This window comes from Puma concolor, chromosome B3 (assembly GCF_028749965.1).
Source record: "Puma concolor isolate L17-30 chromosome B3, mPumCon1.1.hap2, whole genome shotgun sequence".
Lineage (NCBI taxonomy): Eukaryota > Metazoa > Chordata > Mammalia > Carnivora > Felidae > Puma > Puma concolor.
In genome coordinates, this window is record NC_141672.1 from 67,949,214 (window position 1) to 67,970,584 (window position 21,371).

The following is a 21,371-nucleotide window of genomic DNA, read 5'->3' on the forward strand; positions in this document are numbered from 1 at the left end:
CTTTATAGATGCAAACTTTAAATATGTAAGTAGATTTTTAGAAACAAAGACTTAAACCCATACACACATACACAAAAACAGTACTGAATGAATCATCAGTGCCTGGAATGTCCATTTATGTCTTCTTTTGGAGAACAGTATTGTAGATGAAAGAACTCCTGGAATTCCATAGGATGGCACAATATCTTAAAGTACCATGATCATATTTGTTTCCTCCATTATATCTGCCTTTCTACCCTATATGCACATAAACATGTCTTCTACCTAAGACAGTTCTTTGTGCTCTACTGAGCAGCAAAAACATCTAGAAAAGTTGAGAAGGATTAGGTCATTGGTTTTCTATGGTGACTAAGTTCTCTTTGCTTCCAGACATGTCAAGGAGTCAAAGGAATAAGATAGGGAGTGGGGGAGAAGGCTTCATATCCTGCCAACCTGAACAGAGATACTCTCTTGCATTCTGTTTTTAGACTTTGAACTAAAGTAAACTTCATTTACAAATAAGTTTAGTAATAAGACAAACCATTTACAGCATGGCCTAAAGTATGGTTGTAAAGGCTCTCCTTTAATGTATAACCACTCAATTTTTGGTAGTAACATTATAAGTGAATCAATTACATGATGACATTGTAATTACCAAGTGCCAATAAAATGGATATTAGGCTTTTAGAAACTGGCAAATCAAATTTAATTCTCGATTTTTATTAGGTACACAATTCAGTGAAGTTTGGACTTAAGGCATTTTAAGGAAAAAGCATTCAGAAAACATTCGAGGTGCTCTGTGTTTAGAACTTTATTGGCTGATAGTTGTCTCATGTTCTTCTCATGCTGCTATCCTGAATTAAATAAGAAAGGAAAGCAAAGAACAAAAAAGATACCCTCAGAACTCAACAAAAGTTGAACAAGTGGGGAAAAAATGCTTATGGTTAGAAAATAAAATTTGTCTCTTAGAGAAAAATTTTCTTTGTACACCATATTTTAAAATACAGTTTGTTTTCCACTTAGGAACTGTGGAAAACACCTATATAAAATGTCTTTGGAAGGGTACCCCATTTTGCAGGGTACAGTCTTGCAGACTTTTTGGGCTACAGATGTAAAGAGGTGTTCCATGGTATTCTCACTTCCACAAGTTGATGTTGTCTGGCAGAGACTTCCATTATTCAGCTTTCTGACATTTTATCAAGAATGAGTAGAGGGGCAAGAATTCTTGCCCGATTCGTTTCCACAATGCAGCCATTCAACACCATCTCATCCAAAATAATGTGTACTTTATCCAAATTAAACATTATCTAAGTTCACATTAAGGAAATTAGTTCTAGAGATACAAAAATGTTATTAACATTAACATGTAACACTAAATAACCACTTAGCCTATAATTTTTCCCATGTAAATTAGTCTAAGCATGAAGTATTGTTTATTTTACAGAATTTATGAAATTAGATTTAAAATTGGTGTCTATTTTAGAAATTATTACCTTAATGTACACATGCACACCCAGTTTCATCCTGGTTAAGCTAATTGGCCTATGTGCACAGAAATGGAATAGCTATACCTTTTAGCCAGAGGGAAAGTGAATCTACTATGAACTAGAGAATAAAGTAAGTGACATCGGCAAGAAGGTGACCGGACAAGAACAGTATTGTCTTCCCAGACAATAATAACCTCAACAGTAATAGCCACGATTTATGGAATACTCATGTTCCAGGCATTGTGTTGTTTTACATAATTCTTTCAGTCTTCTCTACAACTCTATGGTATAAATGTTACACATTATCCTCATTTTGCATGGAGCAAATAGGCTCAGAGCCATTGTCCAAGGTCACATGGCTGGTAATTGCCAGGAGCTGGAATTTACGTCCACAGCTTTGGCTTGGTGGTTCTGCTTCTACACTTCTCAGGAGAGGCCTGAGGCTACTGAGTATGTACCCTCCCTCAGCCCTAAATACTTCATCCAAAACCAAATGCTTTTACAAAGCTTTATGTCTTAAGCTATCCTTTCTGTCGCGCTGATGAAAAAAATAACCAAGAGTAGATATGAATGAAGGAAGCAAGTCAATGCTGACTTAATTCCCAAGTAGATAAAAATTCTGAAATTCATGAGACTATCTTGCATAAATGAACAGTTCTAAAAATACTCATTTGAGAAATACGGAGCCACTTCCACTGATGTTCTTAGTGGAAAGTCAGTATAGCACATGGGGGGGACGAAAATGTTGTCAGACTACAATGTCTAGCTAATTGGAAGGAGCCAAGTTCTTCTCCCAGTAGCCCCTTCAGAGAACTTTTGTGAAAGGAGAATGGGAACTACAATGAGATGATGATAATAGTTGAATGGTTCTGAATTTTATACTTTAATAGCTTATTAATCCATGTCTTTAAAGAACACCCACCATCCTGGTCTCTTAAAAAAAAAAACAGCTGATTGAAACATTGTTTCAGATAGACAAACTTCAGTCAACTAATGAGTGATTTAAATGCACTAGGGAAGTTCATAATTAAATAGTGAACCTTGGTAAAGTGAATTGTTACCACCTGGTTTTTTTCTCAATAATTTCACATGTTCAAATCTATATTGTATTTGTTTAGTGAAGTACATCTACAGAAAATGATACAACCCTGTGAATGACTTTTAAGTTCCTATTAGGCTCTGCATTAATATCTCATTAAGCTCTGTGCAAATAGTCCTCTAGCGGAATAAACTGTTTTTCAGGAACCCATGGGAACTGTCCTTAAATGACCCAGAAAAGAAAAAAAAAAAAAAAAAAAAAGCTTTATTCTGATATACCTATTAATAATGTCTTCCAATTATATAGATGATGATTGCTTTGTCCATGACCAAATTGGGACTGGAATACTAGGCCCTTGACTCCATCAGACCCAGAAGCCAGAACTTAGAAGCCAAAGTGGGAATGTCAGCTCAGTACAAAGTGGAGTTGGGGAGCACAGGGGGCTGCATGAAAAATGGCCTGCAGAATCCCCTTTTGTTTTCATTAAGGGCAATGAAAGCCTTGGTGCATTGAAAATGTGAACTCATCCAAGATGATTTTCTTGGAGAGAGGAGGTCTAATTTTAATCTGTCTATTTGAGTTAGTTTAGGGATCAAGCTGAAGACTTTGGTAAGTAGATGATCTAAAATTCAGATGTCCCCTTGAGCAAGAAGCCACTTGTTTTGAAATTCAGATTAGAATTGCTGCTGAATCATATCAACCACTGACATCCTCACATTGTAAAGACAAGGTCTTTCAACAAGTCTGAATTTCCCAACATCCTAGAAACATGAGTTGTTCAGTGAGATCACCCTGTACCGTGGGCATGTGACTGCCTGTCTGAGTATCTGGTTCAAACCCTTAATAACCATGTAGCTTTCTGGCACCATATAGGGAAAACACAGACCAAATCCAGTGTGAGGCAAAACCCTGAAAGCAGATTTCCACCTGGAATCATGTGGCTCCTTTAAAATAAGAATCCAGCTGTTGTTTACATCTTGATTTGGTTTATAAGCAACTTGTACACACTGGTGAAGCCAAGAATAATGGCATTTGAGCTACATGTCAGGTGAGCAGGGACCAAAAAAAAGCCCTATAATGCAAAGCCCTGTGGCAATAAACAGGCAAACATGCTTCAACCCTGACATCTCAAATAGGATGAAACGACAAAGGCCCAGGCTGTTGGTCTATTACTGTGGTGAGCTGAGAAGGGACTTTTTCAAAAGGGTCCTAGTTGGGGGTTACACTGAACTTGACTGACTTAAAAAGATCCATCAGGCACTTGGTTTCCCCTTGTGGACACCCTGTGGTTGGAGCTGATGTGAACTACAGCCAGCCTCCTAAAGAGCAGATTCAGAAAGCCCCACTTTTTCCCAATCCTGAGACCCAAAAGCCTTGCTGAATTTCTATGTGTAATGTGGATTGAAGTGGAACATCTTAGGACCCCAGTAATATTAGTGCCACCTGAAACCAATTTTCTAATTAAAATGTTTCTGGTTCCCACATTGGAATTTTGGTCTCTGAATCATAAATCACTTTTTCAGTATGGTAATTTAACACCACTGTAGTGGTCTATTTATCCTTTAATAAGAGAAAACTGAGCAGCATACATTCAAATGGGACTTGAAAAGCAATTCTAAGGTAGAACTCAGCCTAGAAACTAAAATGTATAATTCTAGATTTTGGTCTTAGATCCCTTGTCGTCTTCCTTGGTTTCTTTCTTTCTTTCTTTCTTTTTAAGATCCTAGCTAACAAAGTTGTTGAAAAACTAAGTGGGGTGGGGAAAAAACTTGCTTTCCTGTTTATATTTTAATTCAGTCTCCCATGAAATTAGGTAAACTGTGAAGGGCCTTGTGTTCACATTTTCTACAAAAATTCAAATATTATTCCATAGAAGACTCACGACAGTGCACAGTCCGGGATATACTCTACTGGTAATATAGTCTGCTGCTCACTTTTAGGCTTAGTATTGCCTCCTGTGAATTAGGCCACTGAAAAGGAATTTATCTTTTTTGTTTTGTTTGTTTTCAATAGGTTTTTCCTTAAAGACCCATTCATATTCTGAGAGCAACAAGACATCCAGGTGTAGTTTTTTAAAAATTTATATAGATTTATGTAAAATCACACAAATATGAAAGTCAGCATTGGGTCAAATGAGCCTGTCCGTTTCTCTTGTTTTTTCCCCTAACACTGTTGCCCCTCATAACCCGCTGTCCCTATTTCTGAGTCAAACAGCTGGAAGCCGGAAGCGTGGAACAAAAGGAGTGGGCGGCAGGCAGGCAGGCAGACTTGGGCAGGTATAGTGGCGGATGGATATGGCATCGAAGGACGCAGAGAACGCACTTAGAGAAAATAAGGAGACGGCGAAGGCCAGTGAGAGTCCAGTGAGAGTCGGAGAAGTCCGGAGGGCAGACCTGTTTAATCTGGAACCTTCACATCCCTTTCCCAGGTAAATGGCTGACTCCCTTGGGGACCGTTCATCATTCTGAGACTCTTCACTCATGACAGCACTGACTGCAGCTCTCGTGCTCACAAGGTTTTGGCTCCCTTGCCCCTCAGGGCCTCCCCTTCCCAAAGACATACTCCCTGAGCCCACGGGCCAGCTCTCACCCCTTGCAGCCCTGCTTTCAATTTACATACCTTAAAAAGAAAAAAAAAGATGTTTAGAAATTACTCAATGTGAACGCCACTCCTGGAGAGCACGCTCTTACGAAGACCGGCAGATACCCTCATCATGTCCGACTCCTCCAACCGAAAACTAGGGTTTCCCCAAAACTTCCTTCCTACATCAGGAAAAACTTTGACAACACCAAGATAGCATGGTGACAGGCACTATATAAATGCCTTGTTAAGTCTTAAATCACCACAATCTCCAGATGATAACAAATTTTGTAAAAAAAAAAAAAAAAAAAAAAAAAAAAAATATATATATATATATATATATATATAGTCAAATTTAATCTTCTAATTTTATAGCCATGGAGTCAAGGGCCCTGGAAACCCAGAGACTGGTACCAGCTGTGTCCCAAAGTAGCCCTATGTTTTGGGACATGTCACAGAACCCCTCTGGGCTTCAGCCTTTTCATCTAAAAAATGAGGTTTTAACCTGATGATTGTGTAGTTTTCTTCTAGTTCCAAAGTACTCAAATCCTAGAACTCTAACCTTCGGGAAGAGGGGAGCTAGTTTACTCCTATCTGACAATATCAAGCCATTCCTGATGTAATCACATACTCCATAATACCTCAAAAGAAATCTTTTGGTAATGACTTAATTTATTATTGTGACTTTCTGACAGAACATGGAGACAATTTCAGTTTATTTAGAAGCTACCACTGTGGTGTTGGAGGGATTCCCTGGAGAACTTTGTTCTTCTTACCAGCATTTCCAAAGCCCCTAGTTGAACAAGTGCTTTTGTGATTTCTCATTAAATCAGTTTGAAATTATCTCCTAATCAGAGAAGCCCTATTCTGGTTTCTGGACCTCTAAAGGTGTTTGTAATTTTAGGATAGTAACGAAGGAACAAGAGGTTGATGCCCCACAGTGGGCTCTGGGCCCTAATCAGGGCCTGACTGCAAATCTTGGTGGTGCTGATTAGTGCTGCCTGGGTGCCTTCATTCCTCCAGGGAGCACCATGGTAGAAAATTAGCTGAGTCACAGAGAGTGCAAGCAGGATGCAGGGAAGCCCTTCCTTCTCCCCCACCCTCAACTGCGATAAAGAGGTACTTTCATGGGGCGCCTGGGTGGCGCAGTCGGTTAAGCCTCCGACTTCAGCCAGGTCACGATCTCGCGGTCCGTGAGTTCGAGCCCCGCGTCGGGCTCTGGGCGGATGGCTCAGAGCCTGGAGCCTGTTTCCGATTCTGTGTCCCCTCTCTCTCTGCCCCTCCCCCGTTCATGCTCTCTCTCTGTCCCAAAAATAAATAAATGTTGAAAAAAAAAAATTAAAAAAAAAAAAGAGGTACTTTCACATCACCCACGTGAGCTTTAAGGTTCTAGAACTGCTCAGGCTTTTGGGTTTTAAGGACTTAGAAAATAAAGATTTATTTAAAAGATATTTTTGAATCAAGAAAAACATTCTGGATTCTAGGCCTACCCTATATTTATGGTATAGGTGGCACTGCAATATAAATAGGGATTCCAGCTTGTTCCCCAGCTACTATCCCAGGTTGTCTGTCATTCCTGCCCCCCACCCCTCACCCCCACCCCCGCCAGTCCTGGGGTAAGGGTTGGGGAGGGGTCTATACCAGTCCTGCTAGCAGCAAGCTCAGGTATATGGGTACCCAGTGAGTTTTGGGGACCAAGGTAGCTGAAGGGTGGTCAAGAAGTGGATTGGGTACCTGCAGGCTCTGGATAAGCATCCTCACCTCATGGAGAGAGAGATGTTCCTGAAGGAGAGCCAGAGTATTGCCCTCTAAAGTACAGGACCCAGGAAAGGGATGCTAGTTGTTGAAGTCTAAAGATAGCACTCCTGGATTCTACTCTAGCCCAAATAAACCAAGGTCTTTAAGCCTCTTTAAAGGCACCAAATACCAAAAAGGCTGTTAAGGTTTCCTGTACATTCACACATACCGTAAGTATGCACTGAACTGAGGAGGAGTTGGGCATCTCCCACACAGCACTGTTCACTGGTGCCATTCCCTATTTACCAAAGCAGGTGGAGACAGCTCCTTTGAATTATCACTTGTCTGGAGAATTCAGCAAACCTGGGGCTACATAGCTGAACACATCTGGAGAAGCTCATTAGTTGATTCCTAAAAACCATCTTCATTCACAGAATGGGAAGTCTTAAATAAGTCTACTAGAGTGATAGGGCAAACTTTCCCTAAAGAAGCAGGGCCTCAGGAATTCTCTGGCCAACATTTCAACCCAGCAGGTGGAATAGATCGCGAAGAGTGTATAGGAACTTCTGCACTGCACGTGAATGATTTATGTCACTGACATGCTTGGTCCCAAGAGTCTGCCCCTCTTGACACTAAATGCAACACACAGTTTCCATTTAGTGGAAGGGTTTTCAAGAAGCCGGAATTTCTGTCCTGATTTCTTGTGCTTAGGTCATTTTTTAAAATCTCATCTGTCATGTTCTGTGATGTTAGTCCTACTAGAACAGGCCCATTCTAGGGCTTGTATACAAATGGTGCATTTTTTTTCTCAAAGTCTAAACAGGTGGATTCTGGAAAGCTGCCCCATTCTTAAGGTGCTTCAGGCTGATAAAGCTTCTGGCGGAAAAGCTTGCAAGTAAAGGGCTTCTTGGGAATTCCGTGAGGTTTTGACTTCCATCCTCCGGGTGCTGCACCAAAGCCAAGCCTAAAAACATGTCTGTTTCCTGTGGGCGGACGAGGAAAGCTTTCTTAAGCCCAAGCAAGCACAAAGATGGGTGTTCTGAGTGTTGGGAGAACCAGCTCCAGGCTGCAGTGATTATAAGTCGCTTGTTTTCAGCTTTTCAAGGCCTGAGGAAGCTTTCCTGGCACAGCAGACCTAAACAATGTTAGCTGCTTCAGCAGCTTCCTGGTTACAGGCTACCAGGGTGGTGATGCAGAACACCTATGGTCCTGCACAGAGAAGGGGGCAGGAAACTGAGGCTGCATCTCCAACAGGCTCCCTTGTCTTACTGTTATGAAACTGGCATGTAGCGGTCTTCCCTGGACCCATGATAGTTAAAAAAAAAAAAAAAAAAAACTATGTATGAGGCAGACTAAAGACATGGGTTTTAATTAGATTTTTTTTCAGATGGCTGAGGGTGGAAATCTTTTAAAAATGTTAATAGAAGACAGGTATCTCATATCCTACCTGCCCTGCTACCCGTTCCACTTTTAGGCCACCAGAAGTCCATGTGAAATTATGCCTGGAGCAAAGGCATACACTGCCAGGTCTGGAAAGACTTAGTTCCCTTCTCTTACCGACGCAAAATTCCTAATCTTTCAGGTGGATATGCCTAAGTAATTCCTAAGGCCAGTGAAATGTCAGTTAGTCAGAGGTACATCTGCAACTAACCTTGTAAGTTAATTGTATTTCAATTAAAAAAAAAATAAGGTAGAAAGGAAAGGAAGGCAAAAATGAAACTAAGTAAAATAGAGGGAAAGAATACAAACTGTGTGCCTTGGTGTGGAAATTAAATTTGAACAAGAATACTGGAGCTCAGGGCACCTGGCTGGCTTAGTCAGAAGAGCATGCGACTCTTGATCTTAGGGTTGTGACTTTGGGTGTAGAGATTCCTTAAAAATAAAATCTTTAAGAAAAAAGAAAAGAGAAAGAATGGTGGAGCTCATGACTTGGAGCTAGGCTATACCCCAGAGGGTTATAAAGACAAACCCGTCTCTACCTGTAGTTAGTACGTAAGACACATCAATACAACAAGTTCAGCTATAATACGTACTCTATCTGACTCACTTTAATTTTCTGAACTTCTAGACCAGTTAGACTCTTTCTTCCTGTTCTAGGTGTAAGGTAACTCAGCTCACTTAGAGTCATGGCAACATCAAATACTAAGGCCGAGAGGGAATTAAAGCTCTTCTAGCCTAATTCTCTTATTTTGAAATAAAGGGGTTATGTGTCTTGTCCAACACATATAGTTTGGTGGCAGGTTTGAAAGCAGAACTTGGGTTTCTGTACTCCTAATGAAGTGTCTTAACAGCTTTGGCCATCTTTCTGATGATTTTTTAAATCAAAAGGAATTTTTATTATTCCCCTGTACAAGAGGAAGAGATTTATTGTGAGTTGCTTTAAAGGGCTTAGTTAAAATGGAATGTAACATGCTGAATAAAAATAACACCTTAATACACGGCCTGGTCTTGGGTGTCCTAGGTCAAAGGGAGCATAGATTTAGGTCACTCACCACTAGAGGGCACTCAGATTTTCTCAGTCAATTTAAAGAGGCTCCCAGATACAGCCTCCAATTTGTCATCAACATGATGACATTTTCTATCAACAGTAAACGCTAAATGGCCATTTCCCCCAAATATACCAGTCTAATGGATATGTGTGTGGTATAGATATATATATCTATATCTATGTAGATATAGATATAGATATATAAACATGTTATAATTAATATATATTTATTTTAATGTTACTATTCTAGATTTAAGCCTGATGTTTTCCCAGTGGATTCTTTCATTTATTGTTTTCAAATGGTATGCAGATTTTTGTAGTAAAAATTAACTTAAAATGTCCACTTGCTTCTCAGAGTACTTACAAAGCCCAGGGGGCCCTGCTGAAATCCACAGGTCTGCAGTATTTGAAGCAAATAATATTTATTTGAGGAGGCCCTGGCATACTTTGATTTAAAAGGGAGAAGAAAGTGAAGAAAAGGAGAGCTTTCTCTGCTATAAAAGTAAATGGATACAAGTCAGGCAATTTCTTTAACCCTCCATTTTATCATCCTTGAAGGCCTTATTCTGATCACATGGGGGATTTCTGGAGATTTATACCTGGAGCCATGAAAATCCATTCTCTCTAGGAGGACCAAGCACTTTCTGGCTGTGTTAGATTCTGGAAAGGTCTATTCTATATGCTTAAAAGAAGTTACACTATTATATATCAGTTATTATCAACTACTACCATAGTATTGCCATGTCTGAAAAATAGAAAAATCATAACAAAAATTATCTTTGTAAAAAAGGGCAGGGTTGTTTCTGCAAAGCTGCTACATACCTCTGACTACCTTGTTGGTTGTTGATGATGGGCATACTGGATTCTGCTGAATTGTTTTCCTGACCCAGGGCACTTACCTGATCAGGACTAGCCTGTGCTTTGCCAAGTACTGAGGAAAACCTGGCTCATGGCTTTGAAAAAGGATACATCTAATTCACTCTGGAAAAGAGAAAAGAGTACAAGGATGAGAATGAGCCCCTGGGACACGTGCGCTTAGCAGTTAGCAGCTGCCCTGGCCACAAGCCGGGGAGCAGGTGGGGGACGCAGCTCTGTACATAGAAGCGCGAGAGCAGGAAGGCTCGGAGTCTGGGCTTGTGCTTTCTTTATGAAGAAAAACAGGCTGCAGTTTAGAGGAATTTTGCCAACCAGAACAATTCATCTTTGAAAGGTAGAGGGACTAGACTAACTCAACCTGTTCAGATGACGCGTAGCTAATTTGATATGTGTATCAAAAGCCTTAATAATATGCATACCCTTTGAATCCATCAGTTTTATTTCTAGAAGTTTATCCTAAGGAGATAATTAGATAACAGCATAACAATGTGTGATCGGATGTTCAGGGTAATGTTGTTTATAGTAGCAAATTATTGAAAACAAGCTAAGTATCTATCAAGGGGGGACTAGTTAAATAAATTATAGCAGATCCACAAATGAGGATACAGATATATAAGTACTGACATTGCTAAATAAAAGCAAGTTACAACACGGTATATTCAGTATTATCCCATGGATATATGTATATGTAAAGATAGATACAGATATAGTTGGATATAGACAGATACATAAAGTCTAAAAGGAAATGTACCTAATAGTATCTATCAGTAGTTCATGAACTTACTCATGGTCTTCTCCCCTTTCTTTTTGCTTATATGTATTTTTAATTTTTTTTAGTGATCATAGATGTTTATATCATAAAAAAGTTGGGGTGCTTGGGTGGCTCAGTTGGTCAAGCATCCAAATTCCACTCAGGTGGTGATCTCACGGTTTGGGAGTTCGAGCCCTGTGTTGGGCTCTCTCTTCAGATCTTCTCTCTCTCTCTCTCTCTCTCTCTGTCCCTCCCCTGCTCATGCTCTCTCTCTCAAAAGTAAATAAACATTTAAAATAAAAGTCATAGAGGAAGAAAAAAGTAAACAGAGTTAAATTTGTATCTGGAAGGACTTCGGGTTTGTCAAGTGAAGGACTGAAAATGCTGAGCCCACCTCAACAGCCACTGTCCTCTCTTGCAAAACTGCCTCCGTTGAAGCTAACTGGGTTGGCTTTTTGTTTTGAAACGTGATGCTGAGATGCTTCCTTCAGCCCAGACAGCATGAGAGTGATCTCCAAATTTAAGATTTGGAAACTAAGATTAAAAATAGCCTCAGAAAGAATGTTTAAAACTCACAAACCTAAAAATAAATCTTAGATGACAAGGCATTCTTTGAGTGGGACAGATTCTATTTTCTTTCCCATAGTATTCTTTTCCCTCCGCTTTTCTCTCCTTTCTGCTACTGTCATCCTAAACTGAGTCATCTCCCAGTACTGTCCGAGTCCTGTGTAATCACCAGTTTACATTAAATTCTAATCTTCACTTCTGTGGTTTATGTGGTCACTGACTCTCTTCCCAGAATTACAGCAAGAATTCAGCAATGTGCTATTTATTCTCAGTCACTGAATATAATAATAATAATAATTTCAAAAACCTTAGCAATGATAGCCCTTGTACTCACTCTTATCATCCCAGGTTTAAAACATTACTTTTTTGGGAAATGTTATTCTTCTTGATAGGTGTTGCCTTAAAATGGCTGAACATGGCCAGCTCTGAATCACAGACCCTGACTTGCAAACCAGTCTGTCTTAAGAGAGTGGGAGTCAGGGGGGCCTGGGTGGCTCAGTCCGTTAAGTGTCTCCTGATTTTGGCTCAGGTCATGATCTCACTATTTGTGAGTTCAAGCCCTGTGTTGAGCCCAGCTTCAGGCTCTGCACTGATGGTGTGGAGCCTGCTTGGTATCCTCTGTCTGCCTCTCTCTCTGCCTCTCTCTCTCTCTCTCTCTCTCTATCTATCTCTCAAAAATAAATAAGTAAGTAAGACAGTGTTGTCAGGATTAAGCAGGAGCTAGAGCTGTGCTGTCTACTATGGTAACCACTAGCATCATTGTGGTAAATTAAATGAATTAAAATTAAATTCCTCACTTCCTCCTTTACAGTAATCACATTTCAAGTTTTGAAAAGCCATACATGGCTAGTGCCTACTGTACTGGATAACACACGCATGGAACAATTCTATTGCTGCAGAAAGTTATATTGGTCAGTGCTGATTTATGGCATCCTCTCCAAGCAGTCAATACGAACATGGAGTTTAAAGCCAGCCTCAGTGGCCCCTGTCTCCTCAAGGCCAGTCTGGAAAGGCCTGACTCCTTGCCATCTTCCAGCTTCAGCACTACTTCCTTCCTAACTAGATGCACTGCCATCCTGCAGGCCACGAGGCAATTCCAAGATCCAACCCCTGAATGAGGAAGTGGCTGACAGTAAGCCTCATGCATTAAGTTAGTGGGTCTCAAATTTAAATATGCATCAGAATCATACAGAAGGCTTGTTAAAACACAGATTGCTGAACCTCAACCCAGAATTCCTGATTCAACACTTTGAGGTGGGCCCACAATTTGTATTTTTAGTAAGTTCCCAGGTGATGTTTATGTCGCTGGGAACACCACTTTGAAAACCACTGCACTAAGGCAATGAAGACAGGCTAGTTGATTGTCCCATGCAGAAGGAATTTGCCAAACAATTCTGGTATTAGGAGTTAGGCTGAAGATATAACTTCTTAACATGAGTTTTGCCCTTAGCAGGCTTTAGTGAACTCAATATTACTTATTATGGAGATTTCACTCACTGCCTCAGGAAGAAGCAGCCTAGAAACAGTTTCTTCCAAATCCTTTTATTTAAAAGCAAAATGAAAGAAGGGTGCCAGGGTGGCTCAGTCGGTTAAGCATCTGACTTGGGCTCAGGTCATGATATCATGGTTTGTGAGTTCGAGCCCCACATTGAGCTCTGTGCTTCCAGCTCAGAGCCTGGAGCCTGCTTTGGATTCTGTGTCTCCCTCTTTATCTGTGCTCCTCCCCTGCTCATGCTCATGCTCTGTCTCTCTCTCTCAAAAATAAATAAACATTAAAAAAAATTTTTAAAGCAAAATGAAAGAAACATAACAACTTTGAAAACTCAGCTTGTGCCACTACTACCTCTCAAGAATATCTAACTAAGGCTCAGGAAGGCCTATGGGAGCAGAGTAAAACACCTTCACTGATTCTTTATTTTTTTTTAACATGTGCTCTTTGGTTAAAAATGTTTATCAGGGCGCCTGGGTGGCTCAGTCGGTTAAGCATCCGACTTCGGCTCAGGTCATGATCTTGCGGTCTGTGAGTTCAAGCTCCGCGTCGGGCTCTGTGCTGACAGCTCAGAGCCTGGAGCCTGCTTCGGATTCTGTGTCTCCCTCTCTCTCTGACCCTCCCCCATTCATGCTCTGTCTTTCTCTGTCTCAAAAATAAATAAACATTAAAAAAAATTTAAGAAAATGTTTATTTATTTTGAGAGAGAGAGAGAGAGAGAGAGAGAGAGAGAATATGAGCAGGGGAGGGGCAGAGAGAGAGAGGGAGAGAGAGAATCCCAAGCAGGCTCCACACTGTCAGCACAGAGCCCAACTCAGGCCTTGATCTCAGGAACCATGAGATCATGACCTTAGCTGAAATCAAACTAAGATGCTCAAAAGACTGAGCCACCCAAGTGCCTCAGTAATTCCTTACACTTGTGGTCAACTGATTTTTAACAAGGGTGCAAGACAATTCACTAAGAGGGTGGTGGAGAACAGTCTTTTCAACCAATGGTGTTGGGAAAATTGGATAGCCACATACAAAAGAATGAAGTTAGACCCCACTTCATAGCATATACAAAAATTACTCAAGCTTTTCCAATCTGCCATCTGGAACCACCACCAGGATGCAGATTTTCGTGAAAACCCTTATGGAGAAGATCATCACTCTTGAGGCTGAACCCTCAAATACAACAGAAAATGTGAAGGCCAAGATTCAGGATAAGGAAGGAATTCCTGGTCATTAGAGACTGATCTTTGCTGGAAGCAACCAGAAGATGGATATACTCTGACTACAACTACAAAAGGAGCCCACTCTTCATCTTGTGTTGAGACTTTGTGTGGTGCTAAGAAAAGGAAGAAGTCTAAACACCACTTCCAAGAAGAATAAGCATAAGAGAAAGGTTAAACTGGCCATCCTGAAATACTGTAAGTTGGATGAGAATGTCAAAATCAGTCCCTTTGTCAGGAGTGCTCTTCAGATGAATGGTGCTAGCCACTTTGACAGACATTATGGTGGCAAATGTTGCCTGACTTATTGCTTCAACAAACCTGAAGACAAGAAATTGTGTATGGGTTAATAAAAGACACAGGAGTACATCTTCATGACATTAGGGAACTGTGAGATCATGACCTGAGGTGAAATCAAGAGTCAGACACTGAACCAACTGAGCCACCCAGGTGCTCCAAAGCCTTTTTAGACATAACACCAAAAACATAAGCAACAAAAGAAAAATTAATTGAACTTCATCAAAATTAAAAATTATTGTAATTCAAAGAACACTATCAAGAAAGTGAAAAGAAAGCCAGTGAAGGGGAGAAAATATTTTTAAATTATATCTGATAGGTACTCAAGTTAGTTCAATCAAATAGACTTGTTTTTGTATTCAATCAATTCACTCAAAGAGATTTGTATTCTGAATATAGAAAGAACTCTTACAACTCAACAATAAAAAGACAAATAGTGCAAGTGAAAAATGGGCAAAGGATTTGAAGACTTTTTCTCCAAAGAAGATATACAAATGGCCAATAAACACATGAAAAGCTCCTCAATGTTTGTTGTCCAGTAGTCAAATGCAAATCAAAACCACCATTGATTGGCCTCTATACCACTTCATACCCACTAGGATGGCTATAATCAAAAAGATAATAACAAACTTTGGTAAGAACATGGAGAAATTAGAACCCTCAACCACTGTTAAAGAGAATTTAAATCATGCGGCCACTTTGGAAAACAGTTTGGCAGTGCGTCAAAATGTTAAACATGGAATTATCACATCACCTAGCAATCCCACTCCTAGGTAGACTAAAACTATGATGCCACACAAAAATATTTACACAAATGTTCAAAGCTGCATTATTCATAAGAGCCAAAAAGTATCAATAACCCACATATACATCAACTAATGAATAAATAAATAATATGTGGTATATCCATATAGCAGAATATTAATTGGCAATAAAAAGGAAAGAAGTACTGATACCTGCTACAACATGGATGAATCTTGAAAACATTATGTTAAGTAAAAAAAGCCAGTCACAAAAGACTACATATTATACAATTCCATTTACATGAAACGTCTAGAACAGGCAAACCTATAGAGATAGAAAGTAGACCTGGAGCAGGTGGAGGGGGATCACTGGGAAGGAAATGCTAATAGGTATGGTGTTTATTTGGGGTTAGGAAATATTCTAAAATTGACTGTGTGGTGGTTGCACAACTCGTGTAAATACTAAAACCTATAAACTTTATTTTACTTAATTTATTTTTTAAGATTTTATTTCTAAGTAATGTCTACACCCAACGTGGGGCTCAAACTCAAAACCTCGAGATCAAGAGTCACACGCTCTACCTACTGAGCCAGCCAGGTGCCCAAAAAGGCCTGCATGCTTTAAATGGGTGAGTTTTGGGGTATGTAAATTATATTTCAATACAGCTGGGGTTTTGTTTTGTTTTCATTTCATTTTTTTAAAAAGGGGTTTTGGGGAAGGAACTCATGTGTTCCTTAAGGGGAGTTGGTTTTGACCATCAAAGCAAGGGTTTGGATAGAAATGATTCCTAAACTAAAAAGGGTCCTGGTGCCTTAGGAGGGAAAGCAAAATAAAAAAAGAGAGAGGGAGAATAAATTAAATAGCAAAGTCTCTTAATTAAAAGAAAGACATAAGAGGTTCTCAGTCTTGCAGAACTAAGTCTTTATAAAGATCTAAGGCACACATAGGTTTGTAACACTTTGATGAGCCAGAAGGAAAGGTAAAGAAAATGTGGCCTCATTTGAGTTTTAACTTTTGCACATTGAAGTTCTATATTAACATGTGTTCTTGATATAGACCTATTTCTGGGAAGTTGGGCTGAAGACAAAAACCATTTTTTTAGTTTTTAGACTTACCACGCGGCTGAAGTATTCATCTAAAACTTCCACAAAGTTATGGATGAATTCATAAATTGCCATCTCATTCTAAAATAAAAAAGGAAGGGTACAATTAGGTTTAGTATAGCTCATGTGGAAATTGGACACTGACAAATATTCAGAATGGTTCTATGACTCACTTATTGGAAAGACGCTTATCGGTAGGGGAAATGTCAAAAATCTTAACCTCTAAGATTTTAAGTTCATAATGAGTTTAGCTGGACTGAAACCAGGCCGAGTCTAGTGTTTAGGGTTTTGAGCACTACTCCCTGACCTCGTCATCAAGCGGCTGAAGCAGTTTTTTAGGATCTTCATGCCACTACTTTTCTGTTTGTGAAGATGGGGAAACTACCTCAAGGTTTGGTTCACACATAAAAAAATAATCAACTTGAGATTTCCAAGTATTTTAGATCTTAAACAGTTTTTCAAGGATTCAATAGCCACAGGTACTGTTGATCTGGGACTGACATTTCTGGAAAGGTGAACTAAATCGGAGGAAATTCAATCACAACACAACCATATTTATCATTTGCTCTGGCTTCTTGTATATGAGCCTATATTTAACGCTACAACTGACTGGCCTGTACACATGTCTAAGCTGCCCCAGTGTGCCACAAAGAACACGGTAAGACATTGGTATTGCTTAGGGTTGAGGAAGGCATTCTGTGGTTTTGTGCTTCCCCACAAGCTACTCATCTAATCCAAGAAAAATCCCAGGTATTTCTTTTCCGCACAGCTTTCCCTAACCTTGACAGAAACCAAGATCCTTCAAGAGTCAAGATAATTCTTAGGTAGGCAAGTAGGGAGGAATATATCAATTTACGGAGGAATAAAAATCAGACTATTATTCTTAGTTTTCTTGCATTTTCCATAGGCTCCTCTCTTATCTTACCTCAGTGTCATTAACTCCAACCACAATGAAGAGAGCTGCATACTGTCGATAAATCAGCTTAAAATCCTTGAATTCAATGAAAGAGCACTAGAAAAAACACAATTAGATATTAATTGCTATAGTTGACAAGTATTTTTAATTTTTTAAATGTTTATTCATTTTTGAGAGACAGAGTCAGAGCATGAGCAGGGGAGGGGCAGAGAGAGAGGGAGACACAGAATCCGAAGCAGGCTCCAGGCTCTGAGCTGTCAGCACAGAGCCTGACTCAGGACTTGAACCCACAAACCGCGAGATCATGACCTGAGCTGAAGTCGGACGCTCAAATGACTGAGCCATCCAGGTGCCCTGACAACAAGTATTTCTTCAAAATGGCATGCATAATTTCTAGGTTCTGATTTCAGTATTGGGTCAACACATTCCTAGAAATCTACAATTTAAAAATGTTAAACAATCTTTGTTGGTTGCCTCTTCACAATATTCAGGGGACTATGGAAGCATCTCTAGCGGGAGGCAGAGAAGGGGTCTAGAAAAAAAGGCTCTGAGCATCGACATGGGTTCCCCCTGAACTCCTTCTCATTCCTTTGCTTTGCTCTGTGTGGAAGTCAGCAGGCAAAGGTACCAGACTGCCCCCAACATGAAAATAAGCCAACATGACAAAGATTTTCTTCTTTCCATTTCCGCTAGGCTCTTTTGGAAGCAGAGATTTAGTTTTGTCCTATTTAATAGCCAGTGAACAGCCAAATATATGCGGCATACATACATGTATGTATCAAGAAAAATCTTGATTTCTTTTTTCTAGACCCATGAAAAGAATCAATGTAGACTCTTTTATAAATTATTTAAAATCTTGGCTTTTGTGGGGCAGATGATAGTCAAAATCTCCCATTGTAAACATTGCTTCCTAGGAGTTAATAACTAGTTTACCACCACTGACTTGTGGATAAAACAACTCCCTCCCCATTCATCTCTCTCCTACATCCATTGTACAAAGGGTACACTGGGTAGATAGAAATTGGACAGCAGGCTAACAGCACATTGTTGCCCTTTCTTTGGACTGTTGGGTGGTTGACCAAATGTGATTGAACATGAACTGTATGGCTTTTTGCACTGGCATAATCGCTTTTGGTGCCCGAATTGCTCTTGGTGTACCTGGAGATGAAGTGGTAAGTTTTAATTGTGAAATTTCTTCCATAGGAAAGTCATTTGAGAATCTAAAATGGAGGCATTTGAGGCTCTTATTTAAAATTAGGATAGGGGCACCTGGGTGGCCCAGTCAGTTGAGCATCTGACTTTTGAATTCAGCTCAGGTCATGATCCGAGGGTTGTGGGATCAAGCCCCATGTCGGGCTGTGCGCTGAACATGGAGCCTGCTTGAGATTCTCTCTCTCTCTCTCTCTCTCTCTCTCTCTCTCTCTCTGTCCCTCCCCCTTTCTCTTTCTCTCTCAAATTAAAAAAAAAGAAATAAAATTATGATAAAAGAAGTACAGGACCGTTCTGCAGCTTTTGTTCACTGTAGAGCCAGTGTGATTTCTGCTCAGTTGGATCTTTCAAGGAAATACATCCTTGTTGAAAGAACTAAAGAACATTTTTCAAAGCCTCTCAGGAGTTTCTGACATACAACAACAACAACAACAACAAAAAGACAAAACAACAGCAACAACAACAAAACAACGAAGTACCTTTGTGGATAACATAAAAACTAAGCTGAGATTGTGTTACTTCAGTGCCTAATTATCCCAAAGCCCAGGGAGTTCCTTTTAAAATCTAAAATAATTTAGAATGCTTCAAAATTATGTAACAGTATATTCATTCCAAAGCATGTATTTCCAAGGGTAACCTATCAGTGAAAATAGTGCCTGAAATTGTGCAGCGCCTGCATTCTGCAGAAAGATTCAACAGGAATGCTTCCGGAGTTTGTTTATGTTTACTTAAAGTATGTGGCTATTAACACGGCCCTTTAATAGTTTCTGTTCCCTTTAGACAACTAAATGAGACGGTGTGTGCCATGGCAGGCCAAAGTGGTAATTCAAAGAGGACTCTGAGATGTTGAGACTGGAAAATCAATTTAGAAGCCAAGGGAAACACAGTTCCAACATGTAACTTCTGAGCACAGATGGACCTTAATATTTTAAGACTTAGCAGGGGTTCCCACAGGCAGCCTTTCTACATATGCTGTGAAATGGAAAAGTGGCAAAATTAATGGGCGATTTAAACAAGCTTTCTGATTTTGCTGCACTTTGTTCAGTGATTTTCAGTGGACTCAAAGTTTAGGACCTGGATTCAGTAATTATCCAATTAAACTTCTTTGTAAAAATGAACTCAGTTTTTAAAATTCCTATTCGTTATTATTTTAATGATTTTATTTAACCTCAATTTTGACAGAATGGATAGATTTACTATTTTCTATTAATTTTTAACTTCCACTTACTCCATCTACATCATAACACAAGTTCCAATCAAATTTGTTGTTTTTTTATTTTATTTTTTAAAGTTTGTTTATTTATTTATTTATTTATTTATTTATTTATTTATTTATTTTGAGAGAGAGAGAGGAGACAGAGTGCGAGTAGGGGAGGGACAGAGAGAATGGGAGACACAGAATCCGAAGGAGGCTCCAGGCTTTGAGCTGTCAGCACAGAGCCTGACGAGGGGCTTAATCCATGAACCGTGAGATCATGACCTGAACTGAAATCAGACACTTAACCAACTGAGCCACCCAGGCACCCCAAATTTGTTTTGTTTTTAAGTCACTAGTTCTCGTATTACATTGGTGTTAAGTTTATAAAAACGATAAGCAGAAAAAAAATTACACTTCACGTGAGGATCATATTGTCATCCTCTGGCACCAAGTCTGTCTCGAGTGCTCACCTCTATACCAATCATCTGACCTTCATCCCTTGGCTTAAAGAAAGCCACCTGCTAGAGGCACTCCTGAGAGTTGTAAGGGCTAAATTCATATGAACAAAAAAAAGAAGATATGTCTATTAGCTGGAATAAATTTGAGCTGCCACTTCCACAGTGCATTGAGACAAATATACTGGCCTAAATAAGAACTCAAGATGTTTCCTGGTTCTCCTTGTTTGTATTTTCCTTAAGGGGATATAAAGAGAGCTATGCTTCAATCTTCATGTCACTTCATTTGTTATTTTCCCTAATAGCTATGGAAAGAATGTAGTTCAAAGAAAACGATGGCCCTCGAGACTCAGTAATAACAGACCTGCCGTTGACAAGTTGAATACAGAGATAAAAGAGAGAATCAGAAACTTACTTGCTCATTGGATCGGGAGAGACAGCTCCTTATGACTTCCGTTTCCAGAAGTGTACGCTTATTAATCTCCACATGTTCATAGTATTTAGAAAGTCGGGTCTGCCCTTGTTTATTTACCATGAGGAAAAATTTTATCATTTTTCCTGGCCAGTATTTTTCCGGATAGTTCAAAAGTTATGTCAAGGGGTATCTGAAACTAGAACCTGAGGGATGAAAGAACAACGAAAAGGTGAGATCAGTCCTCAAAGAATAGTATTAAATGTGTTCTACATATGAAGCAGAAGTAAATAAAATGTGATCTGATAATACTGATCTTTACTTCTATTAATTAAATGAGGTTTTAATACGTAACATACATTTTCATTAGCTATCTTCCAAAACATAATTTTGAGTCTCCACAGTCGTCCTACTCCTATTTGTTCATTTGATTCATCATTTTTTTTTTTTTTTTGGCGCCAACTATGTGTCAAGTACTAAGAGATTACAAAGAGGAAGAAGCAGTGATTTTTTTTTGCAATGTTTAGAACATTTTTAAAATTTTTTAAACATGTTTATTTACTTTTGAGAGAGAGAGACAGGGCACAAGCAGAAGAGGGGCAGAGAGAGAGGGAATAGAACATTTTATTAAAGTACAAAACTGCTGGCATTAAGTGAAATAGAAAAACAGTAAATATTTACAGAAACATTGATCACACCACTCAAGTCATACACACGTAAAAATGCAGAAAGGTCTTAAAAAGTTCAGAAGTTGAAAATTATGGAGATTTCCCAAAATGGATAGAACTGCTCCCTGCTGAGTATGGCACTGATATAAGACCTGAGTGAATGCC

At 39.5% G+C, this 21,371-nt stretch overlaps 1 protein-coding gene and 1 pseudogene across 5 annotated transcripts in view; one reads left to right on the forward strand and one right to left on the reverse strand.

The window, feature by feature from the left end:
- Positions 1–678: 678 nt before the first annotated feature.
- The window catches only part of AP4S1 (adaptor related protein complex 4 subunit sigma 1), a 50,655-nt gene continuing 29,962 nt past the window's right edge, over positions 679–21,371 (reverse strand). For 3 of the 5 annotated variants that reach the window (XM_025919768.2, XM_086709998.1, XM_086709997.1), the window contains exons 2-6: positions 20,542–20,744; positions 17,274–17,360; positions 16,361–16,429; positions 10,280–10,291; positions 679–1,286 (exon numbers count right to left, since the gene is read on the reverse strand). In XM_025919768.2, coding sequence (XP_025775553.1) covers positions 1,158–1,286; positions 10,280–10,291; positions 16,361–16,429; positions 17,274–17,360; positions 20,542–20,679 — 435 coding nt within the window. In that variant the 5' untranslated portion in view covers positions 20,680–20,744 and the 3' untranslated portion in view covers positions 679–1,157. Of the gene's footprint in view, positions 5,125–10,209; positions 10,292–16,360; positions 16,430–17,273; positions 17,361–20,541; positions 20,745–21,371 lie in introns of all 5 variants that reach the window. The other 2 variants (XM_086710000.1, XM_086709999.1) reach the window with 2 other exon arrangements.
- LOC112855036 (ubiquitin-ribosomal protein eS31 fusion protein pseudogene) lies at positions 13,770–14,625 on the forward strand (annotated as a pseudogene).